The sequence below is a fragment of the Ornithorhynchus anatinus genome, chromosome 7 (assembly GCF_004115215.2).
Source record: "Ornithorhynchus anatinus isolate Pmale09 chromosome 7, mOrnAna1.pri.v4, whole genome shotgun sequence".
NCBI classification, from domain to species: domain Eukaryota; kingdom Metazoa; phylum Chordata; class Mammalia; order Monotremata; family Ornithorhynchidae; genus Ornithorhynchus; species Ornithorhynchus anatinus.
In genome coordinates, this window is record NC_041734.1 from 41,976,871 (window position 1) to 41,994,698 (window position 17,828).

The 17,828-nt window shown below is 46.8% G+C and overlaps 1 protein-coding gene across 4 annotated transcripts in view; it reads right to left on the reverse strand.

The window, feature by feature from the left end:
* Positions 1–17,082, reverse strand: part of LOC100083172 (nuclear body protein SP140-like) — a 38,382-nt gene extending 21,300 nt beyond the window's left edge. The window contains exons 1-5 of one of the 4 annotated variants that reach the window (XM_029069524.2): positions 16,976–17,082; positions 16,608–16,845; positions 10,636–10,774; positions 5,153–5,312; positions 3,324–3,404 (exon numbers count right to left, since the gene is read on the reverse strand). In XM_029069524.2, coding sequence (XP_028925357.1) covers positions 3,324–3,404; positions 5,153–5,312; positions 10,636–10,773 — 379 coding nt within the window. In that variant the 5' untranslated portion in view covers position 10,774; positions 16,608–16,845; positions 16,976–17,082. Of the gene's footprint in view, positions 1–3,323; positions 3,405–5,152; positions 5,313–10,635; positions 10,775–11,259; positions 11,349–13,006; positions 13,078–16,607 lie in introns of those variants that run through there. The other 3 variants (XM_029069525.2, XM_029069527.2, XM_029069526.2) reach the window with 3 other exon arrangements.
* Positions 17,083–17,828: the final 746 nt, after the last annotated feature.

A 17,828-nucleotide genomic window follows, 5' to 3' on the forward strand; every position in this document is an offset into this window, starting at 1 on the left:
TGATAAACGGTATGGTCTAGTGGAATGAGAGCGGCCCTGGAAGTCGGCGGACTTGGGTTCTAATCCGGGCTCTTCCACTTATGTGTGACCTTGTGCCAAGTCACTTAATTTTTCTGTGCCTCAGTTACCTCATCTGTAAAATGGAGTTTAAGACCATGAGGCCCCTGTGGGATAGGGATTGTGACCAAACTATTTATCTTGTAACTACCGCAGCAGTACAGTGCAATCCCTATCCCACATGGTATGAAACAGTGCCTGGCACATAGTAAGTGATTAACAAATACCATTTAAAAAAAAAACCTGCCACAGGAGTTAAAAGCAGTGAAAACATCTCCTGTAGTGGTCTAGATCTCACAGCCACTTAGAAGGATGAATACCACAGCAGCTTTGTAGATCTTGAACTTGGTGTGGAGAGCATTACCCTGTTGTCACCACAACTCTGTCATGCAGCCTCCCACAGACCATGTGACTCTTTTTGATCCTGCTTTTGATTTCTTGTCCAATCCATACATTGTTGTCCAGGAAGAAGAATTCTGTTTTGCCTGTCCAAACCCTTAGGGCGTGTAGGGACGTGTGAAACCACGTATAGGTTGGCATGGAGCTTCTGTTTTCTTAAGATTTACTGAGATCATAGCACTATGCTGAGTCTGCAAAGCAAATCATCATCTTTTGCCTCTCTTTTTATACACTGCCTCTCCAACACAGTCAATGGCATGGAACAAATTCCTGAATTACTGTCCGTCGAGTTGGAAGAGTTTCCCCTTGGAGCGGGCGCTTAATTTGACTCCGGCTCGAAGAACTCGCACTGTATCTTCAATTGAGATGGCAGAGACTAGGTTGTGACAGATGGTCCTGCTTCGCTCCAACAGAGTTGTTTTAATTCTGCTTTGACCAACCGTTACATCTTGGAGGAGTCTAAAATTCTCGGTGGATTTCTCAGTACAGCTCAGTTTGCTCAAAGGTTTCCCGAGCCAGTTCCATTGATGGTCAAATTAATAATGGTACTTATCAAGTGCTTACTATGTGCCAAGCACTGTAAGATCTGCGGTAGATGCGAGATAATCGGGATGGACTCAGTCCCTGTCCCATAGTCTAAGTGGGAGTAGAATTTCATGCCATTTTACAGATGAAGAAATGGGAGTAGAATTTAATGCTATTTTACCGATGAAGAACCTGAGGCACCGAGAAGTGAAGTGACCTTCCCCAGGTCACACAGCAGGCAAGTCGTGGAGCCGGGTTTAGAACTCAGGTCCTCTGGTTCCCTGGCCCATGCTCTTTCAACTAGGCCATGTTGCTTCCCCTGTGCTTCTGTAAGATCGGTACATAGAGTAGAAAGGTCTCATTATGGCTCTCTGGCCTTTTCCTTTATTTGTAACTCTGTAAAAGGGGCATTTGCTATGTCGCAGACTGGACCGAAGCCACATTTTTTTATGATACTTAATAAGTGCTTATTATGTTCCAGGCACTGTACTGACTACTGGACAGATACAAGCTAATCAGGTTGGACACGATCCAGTTCCCACATGGGGCGCACAGTCTTATCCCCCTTTTACCAATGAGTTAACTGAGGCACAGAAAACTGAAGCGACTTGCCCGACGTCACACAACAGGAAAGTGGCAGAGCTGGGATCAGAACCCAGGTCCTTCTCACTTCCAAGTCCATGCTCTATTCACCAGTTTACAATTCAGCTAATCACAATTGAGTGTATTCTGCAGCAGAATAATCAGAAGAAGTCAAGATAGAATTTTACTTGTAATGGAAAGCAGAGAGAATCCACCGTAGCTTCTACAGGGAGGTTTCTACCCCTTCCTCCTTGAAAATGGTGATTATTAAATGGCTTTAAAGTCTTAGGGCATCTTCTCAAGCATTTCGTATGTCGAGGAAAAGTTTGTGCAGGTGCGAGGACCAATTTTCCTCTGTGACTTGTGCTGGAACTCCATCAGATCCAGGTCTTCTAATATTTTTCCATGACTTTAACTGTAGAGGTTACATCCTCATAAGTTAGGGCTCAGTACATGTCTCCCTCCCTCTAGTCAATTTTCAGTGCTTTGAAGAGGCTCCTCATTGACGGGAGGAAGGAGCCTTGATCAGGTTTTCTCACCCCGTGTATAGGCTTTTCTCTTTGTCTGCAATGAGGGTGGTTCCAGCACACTCTGCAGAGAGAGCTTCTTTATTCATTCATTCAATAATATTTATTGAGCGCTTACTATGTGCAGAGCACTGTACTAAGCTCTTAGAATGTATAGTTCGGCAACAGAGAGAGAGACAATCCCTGCCCAGTGACGACGGGCTCACAGTCTAAACGGGGGAGACAGACGGCGAAGCGAAACAGAACGAAACAAAAACAACACAACATCATTAAGATACATAGAATACTGATCGGTACAAGACCCGAGTTGGATGACAGTCAGCAAATTACTAGATCTCTTCCGCCACGGTGCCCTACCGCTGGTCGCGTAAGGGTCTTAGCTTGATCTGTAAGTCCTGTTGCGCGTTTTTGCTGGCCTCGGTTTGCTTTTGATCATGAAGAACTTCAAGGAGTCCTTCTGGTTAATACCAAAAGCAATAATAAGAGTATTTATTAAGGGCTTTCTGTATGCAGAGCTCTGAACTAAGCTCTGGGAAAGAATTCCCAGGTTGGACCTCAAGGGGTACATAATCTAAAAATATAACGCTGGGAAAGCGGACAGACACGTAAAGAGGGATGAAACCAAACACTAAGGCAACATAAAGACGTGGACATCTACACAAAATAAAACCGAAGTTCTGAAGGGCACAGTGGCTAGAGGAGCAAGAATTTCCGCCTCTTTTTGGCTCAATATCGTTAGTCACAATTGGCATAGAACAGGTTTAGGTGAAGCTACTTCATAATTTGGAAAGTCCCAGTTGGAAAATTGAGGAAATAAATTATCTATTAGGAGGCATTTCCTATTAATAAGACCCAGAAAGAGGACCATTAAACAGAGCTTTTCAATATGCATCTCTCTACATAAATTAAGAAATAGTTTATTATTGCTACATCCTATCATTTTAGTATTTTCAGAAGGGATCAGTAAAGAGTACTCAGAGACTTTTGAAAAAGGAGAAAAGGGATTTGGGAAGGAAAGCTAGAGTAGTTTGGCTTGTGCTCCTTTCAGCATATCAGCTGGCCAAAAACCACAATTATTATTATTATTAGGGGCAGAATTAGGGATAGGGATAGAGTTAGGGTTAGGGTTAAGGCTAACATCACTGGGATTCCACAAAGCGGGATTTCCCACTGGTTCAAATGGGAGGCAAAAGCACAATTCAACCTCTCAGTTTCAACCTCTCGGCACGTTACCTTGAGGAGAGCTGCGTACATTGCTGATTTTCGCCGGTCTCTCTGAGTCACTTCTCTCCGGAGAAGAGTCTTCACTAAGCACTGAACAGGAAAAGAAAGTCAGTTACTTCCAGATAGGGCACGAGTCCAGAAATCTGTGCAATTTTCAGGTCTACTTTCTTTTCCTTTAAGGAACTCGATGGCTGAAAAAGCCAATCGATTCGTCCGGTGCAAGTTATGATGTCAGAGAGGACGAGGTCCTCCCCGTATACTGGTGGGCATCATCAAAAGGAGATATGGGACCTGATGCCTTTCCCTAGAGAATCCCAATATCTCTGCCTCCGGGGATCTCCAGCCTCTTTCCGTAGTTCGGGGAATTGGCCGAAAACTTCCCCTTCCAAGGCAAGCCTGCAGACCCCCTCTCCTCCCTCAAACTCCCCACAGAGAGGAGCTGGCTACTGGGCTTTCCTGCTTTAAACCGACACTTGCGGTCCTTATTTAGAGTGTGCTGATGACCGGACAGATTTCATTCCAGTACTGGGAGAAAAATTGCCAGCCTGAAAGGTGTACCTGATTGCTTGGGGCAGAGCCATTCCGGCACCGAATTGACTTCCGGGCCGCCTCTGAAGCGGGTCTGAGTGGTTAATAAAATGGTCCCGCTGTGGTCCCTTCCGACCTCTGGATTCCTCTTGGGATCAGACACTCACGTGCCGGCTGGGCTGGGAATCGCTAACCCGAGTGTGGCCCAAGCTCGGCCCAGAGGCTCCAGCGGTGGCCGCCAATTCGGGGCCGGGTGTGATCCAGAAGCGAACACATCCTAAGGCTCCCTTCAGGGCACACTGCTGAAGGGCTGCAGCCCAGGCCCAGGGCCAGATCGAGGGCTCCTCGGGGGCTGAACCTAGAGCAGAGTCAGGGGTTTGAGGCGTGGATGATCCTTCCTTACTCTCTGTCCACTCTAATTGGCTTCGGGTCAAGGAGCCCCGCTGGTTCCTCTCTCCTGGAAATAAAGGAACTTCTGGGAGCCGCTCGTCCGGACGCAGCAGGCTCCGGTGCCCTCACACAACTGTCCGGTGGCCCTTAGAGATGTGAGCCTGGAACATTTGCTATTTACATTAACGGTATTTATTCCCGTTAATGCAATATATTCATAGTAATTGTATTTTTCATATTAATGTCTGTCACCCTCTCTAGTCTCTAAGCTCACTATGGGCAGGGAGTGTGTCTGCTAATTCTGTTGTATTATAGTCTTCCAAGCTCTTAGCACAGTGCTCTGCACGTAGTAAGTGCTCCATAAATAGGACGGATTGATCGATTGATTGTTTCAGTGCATCACCTTACTTTTCTCATCTGTAAAATGGGGATTAAATACCTCTTCTCTCTCCCGCTTAGACTATGAGCCCTATATGGGACAGGAACTGTGCCTGAACTCAGTGTTTAGAGCATAGTGACTGTTCAACAAATGACGACAGACATGATGATCAATCTTAGTTAAATAAACAGGATGTTCAAGGGGACCACTAAAACAAAACGGTGACTTAAGAGGCCCGGATTGAAATGTTTCGTAACACTAAAAGTTCCAGACGAGGAAATCTAAGCAGACAAAAATAATCTGCATATTCTGCAATAACTCTGGGGCATGGACCTATTTAGAAGAAGTGAAAGGCAAACCTCTGTGATCGGGACTGCGAAAGCATCAGCGCAAAGTGCTTAGTACAGTGCTTTGCACAAAGTAAGCGCTCGATGAACACAAACTGAATGAATGAATGAATGAACCACCCCGGGCAGTGAGTCGCGTTTGGTCAGGGGGCCCCCGGGACGGGGCTTAGAGCATTTAAAAGTGTCATAATCACCGTCTTCAAAGGTCCTGCGGATCCGTTTCAGATCTGGGTATTCCTTCACATTGTTCCTGCTGAACAGAACTTTCAAGACCTTCTTGTTGAAGTTCTTCTCCAGTTTTTCAAGCACATTATATATTCTCTCCTTCATGGGCACCGATTCATTTTTGTAGTGCTGAGACGCAAAATTCAATTAATTTATCATTCCTCTAAAATATGAAGCGCTCTATGTTCAGAACGTCTTTTTAGGTATTGCAGTGCTATTTCAATGCACTGAAACAGATGGGTTTTTTTTAGAAAAGTGATCCAGGAAGCCAAGTAAAGTATGGACTGAAGAGGACAGAGTCAGGAGGCAGAGAGGCCAACAAGGAGGCCGACGCAGTAGACGATACATCTTAGACGATACACACTTTAATTGGTAGATACGAGCTAATGCTACCATTTATGAGGATGACTTCCAAATCTGCAGTCCTGATCTTCTTCCGCCTCTGCAATCTCAGATTTCCTGCTAACTTTAGGACGTCTCTATTTGGATGTCCTGCTGACCCCTAAACCTCAATGGGTACAAAATGGAACTCACCACCTTCCCACCCAAACCCGGTCCTCCCCCTGACTTTCCCATCACTGTAGACTGCACCACCATCCTCCCTGTCTCACAAATCCACAAACTTGGCGTTATCCTCGACACATCTCTCTCCTTCAAACTACATGGTCAACTTCAACACGTTCCGTTGGTTCGACCTTCACGACATCACTAAACTCCACCCTTCCTTCTATATCCAAACTGCTACTGTGCCGATCCAAGTGCTTATCCTATCCCTCCTTGACTACTGCATCGGCCTCCTTGTTGGCCTCTCTGCCTCCTGACTCTGTCCTCTTCGGTCCATACTTTACTTGGCTTCCTGGATCACTTTTCTAAAAAAAATCATCTGTCTCTCCACTCCCCAAGAAACTCCAGTGGAAACCCTTTCACTTCTACATCAAACAGAAATCCCTTACCATTGGCTTTAAAACACTCTATCACCTTGTCTCCTTCTACTTCTACGCTGCTTGAGAGGCAGCGCGGCTCAGTGGAAAGAGCCCGGGGTTGGGAGTCAGAGGTCATGGGTTCTAATCCCAGCTCCGCTGCTCGTCGGCTGTATGACTGTGAGCAAATCCCTTAACTTCTCTGTGCCTCAGTTGTCTCATCTGTAAAATGGGGGATAATAATGTTGGCATTTGTTAAGCGCTTACTAGGTGCCGAGCACTGTTCTAAGCGCTGGGGTAGACATAGGGGAATCAGGTTGTCCCACGTGGGGCTCACAGTCTTCATCCCCATTTTACAGATGAGGGAACTGAGGCACAGAGAAGTTAAGTGACTCGCCCACGGTCACACAGCCGACAAGTGGCAGAGCTGGGATTCGAACTCATGAGCCCTGACTCCAAAGCCCGTGCTCTTTCCACAGGGTAATCGGGTTGTCCCACGTGAGGCTCACAGTCCTAATCCCCCTTTTACAGATGAGGGAACTGGGGCACAGAGAAGTGAAGTGACTTACCCACAGTCACCCAGCTGACAAGTGGCAGAGCTTGGATTCGAACCCGTGACCTCCGACTCCCAAGCCCAGGCCGATGAAGAGTGTGAGCCCTACACGGGACAAACTGATGACCCTGTATCTACCCCAGCGCTTAGAACAGTGTTTGGCACATAGTAAGCGCTTAACAAATGCCAACATTATTATTATTAATATTATTCTACCTCACCTCACAGACTTCTTACTACAACCCAGCACACTCACTTCACTCCTCTAATGCCAACCTCGATCTCGTCTATTTCACCACCCACCTCTTGCTAACGTATCCTGCCTCTGACCTGGAACTCCTTCTGTCAGACGACCACTTTCCCCCATTCAGAGCTTTATTAAAATCCCCTCTCCTCCAAGAGAACGTCCCAGACTAAGCCCTCGTTTCTCCTAATCCCTCTCCCTTCTGCATCACCCTGGCACTTGGAATTGCGATCTGTTTCTACCCCGCTCTCAGCCCCGCAGCATTTACGTACGTATCCGTAATTTCTTTTAATGTCTGTCTCCCCCTCTAGACTGTAAGCTCCTTGTGGGTAAGGAAAATGTCTGGTCAGTCAGTCAATCAGATTTATTGAACGTTTACTGTATGCAGAACACGGTACTAAGAGTTTGGGAGAGCACAATATAACAGACACATTCCCTGCCCTCAACTCTGTTGTACTGTACTCTCCCGAGTGCTCATTACAATGCTCTGCACGCAGTAAGTGCTCAATATGTACAGTAGATTGATTGAAATAAATTTGATCATGAAAATTCCAGACATCTATCCTTATCTGGCAGCTACGAGATAGTACAGTATTCATTCATTCAATAGTATTTATTGAGCGCTTACTATGTGCAGAGCACTGTACTAAGCGCTTGGAATGAACAGTACAGAATGCAGTGACAAGAAAATATGCTGCAATTCTGTAGAAAAGGAATTTTGAGCAAATTCAATTTGGTCGAATGTAATTCTGTTTCATAAATGTTTCATTTCAAAGCGTTTAAGATCAAACGATGAAAGAAATATTCATTTCCCTCTGCTGGTGAATGTCCACTTGTTTCCAAGAGGTTTTGACATCCTTTGGTTCAATCACCATATTATTATTTTTGCTTAAGAACTGGGAAACTAAATGGGGAATAACACCATTCCTCTTTCCCTTGGTTTTCCTCTCTCCTGCCATTTTTAAACACTCAGATCCTTCCAACAAGTACTTAGAAATGGATAGCCTTGAAGAAAACAGAGAAGCAGTGTGGCTTAGTGGAAAGGGCCCGGGCTCGGGAGTCAGAGGGCATGGGTTCTAATCCTGACTCCGCCACCTGTCAGCTGAGGGACCTTGGGCAAGTCACTTAACTTCTCGGCGCCTCAGTTACCTCATCTGTGAAATGGGGATGAAGACTGAGAGCCCTACGTGGGACAACCTGATTATACCTGGTATCTACCCCAGTGCTTAGAACAGTGCTTGGCACATAGTAAGCGCTTAACAAATACCAACATTCTTCTTCTTCTTATTACTAAATCAGCTGACCCACTGCAATCAAAGGAGGAGAGGATCAGAGTTGGAGTAGAGGTTTGGAGAAGATCTGAATGCGAATCAAAGGAGCTTCTTGAGGAGCTTACAGTCTAGGGGAGAAGGCGGAAGTTAAAATAAATTACAGGTCATGAGACAGCATGCAAAGGACAAGGAATTGGAAAACCCCCAAGAATTGGAGGAGAGATATGGTATGTGATAAGAACAAATGGAAAGTCTCCGCAAAGAGAGTAAGAATGTTGGTATTTGTTAAGCGCTTACTATGTGCCGAGCACTGTTCTAAGCGCTGGGGTAGACACAGGGGAATCAGGATGTCCCACGTGGGGCTCACAGTCTTCATCCCCATTTTACAGATGAGGTAACTGAGGCACAGAGAAGTGAAGTGACTTGCCCACGGTCACACAGCTGACGAGTGGCAGAGCTGGGATTCGAACTCATGACCTCGGACTCCAAAGCCCATGCTCTTTCCACTGAGCCACGCTGCTTCTCCAAGAGAGGAAAAGTAAGAAATTACATAAAGAGGATTGATTGATAAAACTCTATCCTTTTATGACCCCTCTCTGGGGATACAGCAATAACTGCCAATTAACAGTAATTTATGAATTTTTTAGTAGGTCAAACCAAATGTCTCCAGAAAGCACTTGATATAAAATGCCGGTCACGCGTGCCAGAACAAGAGGCTCCGGAAACCTCCATTTACGATAAGCAGTAATTTTCCTATTGAAGAGCTTAATTTTGTTCAGGGTAGGTTGTGGCAGTCCATCTTAGAAATAAATTCCCAAAGCAACGAGAGAGAGAGAGAGAGAGAGAGCTCCGTGGTGAGAAGATGACAGTCGCATTCCCTTGACCCGAACTGTAGCTGGGAAGCCCTGTCAGCTTTTTCATTCGTTTGTATTTACTGAGCACTGACTCTGTGCAAAGCACAGTACTAAGCATTTGGGAGAGTACAATATAACAACAAACAGACACATTCCGGCCCGCAGTGAGCTCAGTCTGGAGGAGGAGACAGACATCAATATAAATAAATAGCTAAACAACTAAAGCCTTCCTGTAAATAAATATCTGTGCCCCACATATTAAACTTTAAGCTCCTTGAGGGCAGGGAGGGTGTGTCTTGCTACTCTTGTAGTCTTCTAAGTGTTCAGTACAGTGCCTAGTACCAAATCGGGGCTCAATAATACCATCGATGGATAGATTGGCTCCTGTTTAGCTGAGCTTGTAGAATTTGTGCTCTTTGTTATACTATTCTTTTGCAATTTTGGCTAAAGAATTTGGTCTGTAGATTCCTCACAGATTGTGATATGGTTTCTTCTCAATCTACCATGTGATTCTTTCTTTGGTAATTCTCTTCCAGGTTTTGATATTATATCCTCCTTAGCTCCATGAACGGTAATGACCTGATGTGTTGCCTCCTGGATCTTTCAGGGTAGTTCTGGCCCATTCAAGAGTGTAAAATCAAGGGACCGTTAACTCTTCTTCACATTTCCATCCCACTTTCAGCCACGGGGAAACACCCCAAAGCTGGTAAACCTCCCTTGGTGCCGAGGTTACAGAATTCAACCCCTTTTCCCACAGCCACACAACTGGGATACTTTGGATTAGATAAACTGCAGCTGCCATAAAAATCAATCAATCAGTGGTATTTATTGAGCATTTACTATGGGGAGAGCACAATAGTAAGTGCTTGAGAGAATATAATATAACAGAACTGGCAGACACATTCTCTGCCCATAGCGAGGGGGGTTCCAAGCCTCTCCTGCAACCGGGAATATTATCTCAGGGAAGACCCATGGGGAGGGGGAAGGAAGAAGAGTTGACTTGCCTCCCTGAGGGATTTCCAAGTAACTGGGCATAGATCCCTTATGATGGCTGCAGATTCCCTGGAATGGGTACGTTTTCCAGTTCACTCCAGTCCCTCCGACCCTCCTAGAATGGATCTCGAGATTCCAGAAAGTCCCTCTGGCATGTGAGAACGTCAGGGATGCTTAGTGGCCTTGGTGTGGGGTAACTGCATGGGCCACTGGCCTGTGACTCACTGGCCTTCACCCAACTGGCTATTCCCTGAAACTTTTTCGTGCCTCTCAGTTGGGGGAATCAATCAATCAATTATTTTTATTAAGCCCTTACTGTGTGCAAGGCACTGTACTAAGCACCGGGGAGAGTACCACACAACGATATGACACATTCCCTGCCCACAGTGAGCTTACAGTCTAGTGGAAGAGCTTACAGTCTAGAGGGAAGGCCGGAGAATTCTAGATTGATTTTAGTCCAGCTGGACAGAAGTCTGTATGTTCCCCATCTCCAAATGAGGCATAGCTGGACCCCTCAAGCCACCAGAGTGAATCTACAAAGCCCCCACAGTACCAAACAACCTAGGCCCCTCTCAGCCCGGTGACCCGACTCCCCCGAGATGGCACCCGGCTTTCACCTGCAGCATCCTATTGCTGATTAGCGCTTGGTCCCTCAGGCTGTAGATGAAGGGAAAGAGCTTGTTCACGGCATCCGATATAGCCAGCTTCTTCTCCCTGAACTTGATTAAAAGTTGTTTCTCTAACTTGGGGTCCATCCTGTGGAAGAGAGACAACAGTCAATTAGATGGTGACATTCCAGGGAAAAATGGGGGTCCTGGGATTGGTGACTTGCCCGGGTTTGTGGAGAGCTGGGTAATGAGAAGGAATAAGGGGAATCGTATCGCATTCCGAGACTGACGGGGCATTCGGTTTTGAGCCGCTGAAGTTGCCAGATCCCTTGGGTTTCTCCTAATACCCCCTGAGATGATCTACCCCAGTTCTGTGGCATCTGAGTTTTTCCGGGTCCTGGTTGTATGTTCTAGGCATGAGAAATGTGAGTGATAAAGAGGACCCTCAAACAGAGAAGTTTCTTGGTGGGGGGAGGCGCAGGACGGGGAGCCCCAGAGGGAAGGGATGGTTTCAATTAAGGCTGGACTGTAAACTCCTCTGCTAGACTGTAAGATCCTTGAGGGCAGGGATCACGTCTACTAACTTGATTGTAATGACAATAATAAAAGTGATAAGTCTGATAAGGAACTCACTCAAACGCTTAGTACCGCGTGGTGGACGCGATGAGCTCTCCGTCGACATCATCATCATCAGTGGTATTTATTCACCATCATCAGTGATATTTATTGAACGCTTACTGTGGTCAGAGCACTGTACTAAGTGTTTGGAAGAATAGACACAATGGAGTTGCTAAATATGTTCCCTGCCCACAGTGAGCTTGCAGTCTAGAGGGGGAGACAGACATTAATAGAAATAAATAATTTATACTATATGATTTATAGATATGTACATAAGTGCTGTGGGGTTGAGGATGGGGCGCATATCAAATGTTCAGTGAATTCAAATGATGGGAGGACCAGGTGGACCCTCTTTGGTCACAGCCCAGAGGGCCTGGGCTGGGAAATGTTGTTTATGGGAAGGAAGGAAAATTTAGCCGGGAGACACAGAGCTGCTTTCGGCCAAGTCTCATTCATTCATTCATTCATTCAATAGTATTTATTGAGCGCTTACTATGTGCAGAGCACTGCACTAAGCGCTTGGAATGTACAAATCGGTAACAGAGACAATCCCTGCCCTCTGATGGGCTTAAAGTCTAATCAGGGGAGACAGACAAGAACAATAGCAATAAATAGAATCAAGGAGATGAACATCTCATTAAAACAATAGCAAATATATAGAATCAAGAATAAATAGTCTCAATCTTCATATTCCTACCCAGTCTGGGGTGAAGGATCTAGAGAAAAATGGAGAAAACAGTTCAGACCAGAACAGAATTTGCGGGTTTCAAACATTAGCTCTAGAGGCGGGTTGTTTCTGCTGTAGTGAATTCACCACATCCTGATATAGAAATTCAAGTAGATGCCCAATTCAAATTGTCTTTACCCTTTTAAAGACAATTTACAATTTCCTCCTACCACTTCCTCTGGTAATGGGCTGGGTCCTCACTGAAACAACACTGCCCCTGGTCCTCCAGTCAATAGGTGGCATTTATTGGATGCTCACTGTGAGCAGAGAACCGTATTAAGCACTCGGAAGAGTACAATACAACAGAGTTGGCAGACTCCGTTACCTACCCCCGGAGAGTTTCCAGTCCCTTCCCTTTGGTCCCACGCATATGTAACGCAGGTGAAATCAAAACCCCGGTGTTGGATCCCTCTTGGGCACACACCGCTCTGTACAAAAGCAGGCCTGGTCTCTCCACTCCTAGACCGTAGGTTACTTGAGAGCAGGAGTCGTGTCAACCAGATCTATCGTACCACGCTCTTCCGAGGCTTTAATAGATGCTCCGCACACAGGCAACACTCAATAAATACCACTAATCGATTGATACTCTCCCAAGTGCTTACTAAGGTAAGAGCTCAACACTGATTGATTTCCCCTGATTGGTCTGGGGATGCAATTTCCAGCTTTAGAAGTCCATCCAGGGCACGGGACGCCTTCGCTTCTCAGGATCAGTTGGGACCGAGAACGTTTACTCTTCCTCCTTCCAAATCTTGCTTTCTCTGGCTACCCCTTATCACCTCTCTTACAGTCGAACCTCTCTTTTGTAACAGTCCTTCACTGTCAGTAGCCCAAAAGAGGCAAAGATTAAGAGAGGGGTAGAGGGAGCTTTTAGGCAGCAGTGGAGGAGGTGTTGAGGTTTTTCGTTTTCTGGTTTAATGTTTAACTTGGGACCGCGCTTTTCTTTAATTTTCATCTTCATGTGTTCTCCTCAACCCTCAGGGGAAACATGGTCATCTCCGGTTTGTTGACAGGAATCAATCGAGCAATCGTACTTACTGACTGCCTAGCGTATGCACAGGACCGTACTAAATGCTCCGGAGAGTACAGCGCGTCAGAGTTGGTAGAGATCCGGCGTGGCTCAGTGGAAAGAGCCTGGGCTTCGGAGTCAGAGGTCATGGGTTCGACTCCCGGCTCTGCCACTTGTCAGCTGTGTGACCGTGGGCGAGTCCTATAACTTCTCTGTGCCTCAGTTCCCTCATCTGTAAAATGGGGATTAACTATGAGCCTCACGCGAGACGATCCGATTCCCCTGTATCTCCCCCAGCGCTTAGAACGGTGCTGTGCACATAGTAAGCGCTTAACAAATACCAACATCATTATTAGACTCGTTCCCTGCCCACAACGAGCTTACAGTCCAAATGAATGATCGCTTTTCTGATCCACAGCCTCGAAAATTCAACAGTAGCATATTTCTTTTCTACCATGGATTCAAATCCAATCGTACTGAGGCCTGAGTCTTCACCTCCTGAGTTTCTTCAGAGAGAAAGGGTCAGGAGACACCGTCCTTGGGAGCGGGGGATCATTCATCCCGTTTGAGGCTGAACGATCTGGATTTCGGCGGCTCTGTGCCCTGTCCGGCCCGGATCTGTCACCAGACGGCTTCGTGGCCACTGCTTTTATTTTAAGCATCTAACCTCCCTGTTCCTTGACTCCCGCTCGCGAGTGCCACGGCTCGGAAGGGAGGGCCTGTTCATCAGGATCTGGGAGAGGATTCCAATGATTCCGGGACCTAACGGTCTGGGAAGAGGGTTGGGAGATGCTCTAAGTTCAGAGAGAATTTGGTAAAAATGTTTCTTTTGATGTCATAGCTTGGCCAGATGGAAAGAGCCGGGGCCTGGGAGTCAGAGGACCTGGGTTCTGATCCCGGCTCTGCCACTTGACTGCAGTGTGACCTTGGATAAGTCACTTCACTTCTCTGTGCCTCAGTTTCCTCATCTGTAAAAGGGGGATAAAGACTGTGAGACCCAGGTGGGACAGGGATTGGGTCCAACCCTATTATCTTGTATCTTTTCCAGTGCTTAGTAAGGGGTCTGCCATGTAGTCAGCACTTAACGAATACCACTATCATAATGATTATTATTATCGCTATTACTCCTCAGGCCTGGCATGATATAGGCAGGGTTCTGTGTCTCAAGGTCCAGGATCTACAAGGGTTCTCTGTGGCAACCGAATCTTGGTAGGAATGCGTTTGCTCATTGTTATACTGTACTCTCTCAAGCGCTTAGTACAAAGCACACTGAGCATTCCATAAATACGACTGAAGGAATGAACGAATGAACTTTCACTTGAAAGAAATGCAGAGAACAAATCTGACAGTGCCTCTCCCTCTGAAGGAAGGAAGGAGGGAAGGCTTAGCAGAGAAAGCTGTGCGTGCGCAGGTGTGTCTTTGTCCCCCTGAAGTTATTTCAGTAGCTTTGAGCCTCCATCCAGGCTCCAGCCTCAGTTCCAACTCCATTTCCCAACGCTTGGATATCATACTCGTCCGCTCAACTGTATATATTTTCATCACCCTATTTATTTTGTTAATGAAATGTACATCGCCTCGATTCTATTTCGTTGCCATCGCTTTTATGAGATGTTCTTCCCCTCGACTCTATTTATCGCCATCGTTCTCGTCTGTCCGTCTCCCCCGATTAGACGGTGAGCCCGTCAGACGGCAGGGACTGTCCCTATCTGTTGCCGACTTGTTCATTCCAAGCGCTTAGTCCAGTGCTCTGCACATAGTAAGCGCTCAATAAATACTATTGAATGAATGAATGAATGAATCCCAGCTAGAAGAAGCCCGACTCCCCTATTCCATAGTCCCCTCTGCCATGCTCCCCTACTCCATGGTCTCCCCCTTACTCCTCTCTCCTCTTCTTCCACATTCCTCTCCTCCTTACTCCCCTCCACCACGTTTTCCCCCACCACGCTGCTCTCCGCCATGCTCTCTGCCGTACGTTCCTAAGTCACGTTCCCCTCCCACAAGCTAGACCCAATCTGAGCAGTCTTGACTCCCGTCCATGGGTGTGACTGAGGAGAAAGGAAAGAATGAGAGTGAGAAGGGATTGTAAGCTCCTTGAGGCCAAGGGTTGCATTTACCAAGTCTCAATGCTTAGTACAGCACCCTGCCCACAGCAGATGCTCAATAAATACTACCGATTGATAGGTGTAGAGGAGTGTGAAGATTGCGAAGAGGAGCATGGGGGTGAAAATCTAAGGGTTTGAGGGCGGGAAGAGAATATCCATGGACCACCTGGAATTTTGGAATTCAACTCCTGGCTGAGCATGAGTTCATGACAGTCTTTTTCCAGTGCTCCCAGCGATCTCAATGCACCTTAAATCCAAAGTTCCAGCAGTGTCAGTGGAGGAGGCGGGGACAAAACAGAGCACCCAGTTCTGCCATCTCATCAGACTCATTCTCCACCCTGATTCTCGCCCAGCCCCACCCTAAACTCTCAGCACAAGCCAGGCCGACAGCATCTTCAAAATGAAATATTAAGCGCACGGACAATGTTGAGTTTGATGTTGAGCTTACCTTTTTCATTCATTCATTCATATCTGTTGAGCGCTCACTGTGTGCAGAGCACTGTACTAAGCCCTTTTCCTTCTTAATAATAATAATAATAATTACGGTATTTATTAAGCACTTACTATGTGCCAAGCGCTGTTCTAATCACTGGGGTAGATGCAAGTTAATCAGGTTGGACCCAGTTCCTGTTCCACAATGGGCTCACAGTAGTAATCTCCATTTTACAGATGAGATAAGCGAGGCACAGAGAAATCAAGTGGCTTGCCCAAGGTCACACAGCAGACACGCAGTGGAGCCGGGATTAGAATCCAGGTTCTTTTGACTCCCAGGCCCGTGCTCCATCCACTGAGTCACGCTGCTGACAAATCTACCCGAGTGATGCTGGTAATAATAATAATAATGATGTTGGTATTTGTTAAGCACTTACTATGTGCCGAGCACTGCTCTAAGCACTGGGGGAGATACAGGGTAAACAGGTTGACCCACGTGGGGCTCACAGTCTTCATCCCCATTTTACAGATGAGGGAACCGAGGCACCGAGAGGTGAAGTGACTTGCCCACAGTCACACAGCTGACGGGCGGCAGTGAAATGGATGAAAATCATTTGTCATTTCTAGTAGTCCAGGAGAAGTCGATACTCAAACTGAGCAAAAAAAATAGGAAATAATAAAGAAGGGAGGTTGTGTCCAAGGCTGACTCCCAAATCGCACTGAACATCTGCCTACCTTTCTGGAAAGGCATGTCTCTGTTCTCCTCTCCACTCAGTTCCAGTGTTTATGGACCTCACTGGGCACACACACCCTCGGACACACTCCTCCCTCCACGATGAAAGATAAAAGTGTTTCCACGCTCATCTCGGTTGCAATTCATTCCCTCTGCCACGACCTGACAGGTCCAAGATCTCTTCCCTTGGCTATCAGTACCCTGCCTCTCCTGCTCAGATACATACACGCACACATACACAGGCGCGATCGCTCAAAGAGACACAGAAAGTGAAATAAAAAGGAGAGTCAAAGACCAGGTGGCAAAGAAAATAAAATCAGAAGAAATCGTTTCCTCAAAAGGCAGCTTCATCCTGTTCCTTACCTGCCTCCGGTTGTGTTACCTGGCGGCCCGCTGAACGCGGCTCCGTCTGAATGTCTCACAGGCTTGACACTGTTTCTTAGAAATGAAACCGAAAGTACTTCCTGAAAGTAAGGAGGGAATCAGTCGGAGGGCGGGAAATGCTCCTTTGCCTTTGGGTCTCTCTTCGGAGTCAAGCGGAACTTTCAAATTCCTGGCATATTCTTGGTTCCTCTTCCAGAGTAGCTCAGACTCAGGAGTTCTAGCAAAAATGAATGGCACGAAAAAGTCAGCTCCACTGCTATTCTTGTGGTTGTGGTTTAACTTGATTCTGCTTGAAAAAACAACTCCATGTGCCAAATACCGTAAGACCCGAAGTAAGGTGATTTTACCTGACAAACTTTTAAAACTCCCTCCATTTCGGTAACGTCTTCCGGAAAATCGAAAGAATAAAAAAGTTTCCAATGAGAAGAGAGTTGAAGCAGAGGCCAAGTGGGAGGAAATAGAGGCAGGAACCTGCTGAGACTCTGCCCGAAACAAAAATGGAGTTGTGCCAGGAAGTGGGAGGTTCGCGGCTGTGGCGGGTGGACTACACAGAGACCCAAGATTTAGCTTGCGGCAGCTGGACGGCGGTTCGGGTTTGGGGCTATTTTACGTCGGCCCAGATAGCATTTGCTTACTACAGATGTAAAGCTTCACCGGCTCCCCACAGTTAGGAATGATAGATCTCTGTGGATTCCTCCGAGGACTCAGAGCTCCACGGCTTCAAAGCCGCCTTTGAGGGAGACCCCCTATGTATCGGGGAGTGTTTCTGCTCCTATCTCCTTTAATAATAATAATAATAATAATAATAGTAATGATGTTGGTATTGGTTAAGCACTTACTATGTGCCGAGCACCGTTCCAAACGCTGGGGTACATACAGGGTCGTCAGGTTGTCCCACGGGAGGCTCACAGTCTTCATCCCCATTTGACAGATGAGGGAACTGAGGCCCAGAGAAGTGAAGTGACTCGCCCACAGTCACACAGCTGCCAAGCGGCCGAGCCGGGAGTCGAACCCATGACCTCTGACTCCCAAGCCCGGGCTCTTTCCACTGAGCCGCGCTGCTTCTCTGTGTGTGTGTGGGGGGGGGGGGGGGATTCTCCTCACAGAGTCTGGCAGCACCCCTCCCCACCTACCTTCCAGTTTCTACTCCTGTCCGTGGAGGGGGCGGTCAGCCTGTCCACAAAACAAACCGAATGTCAC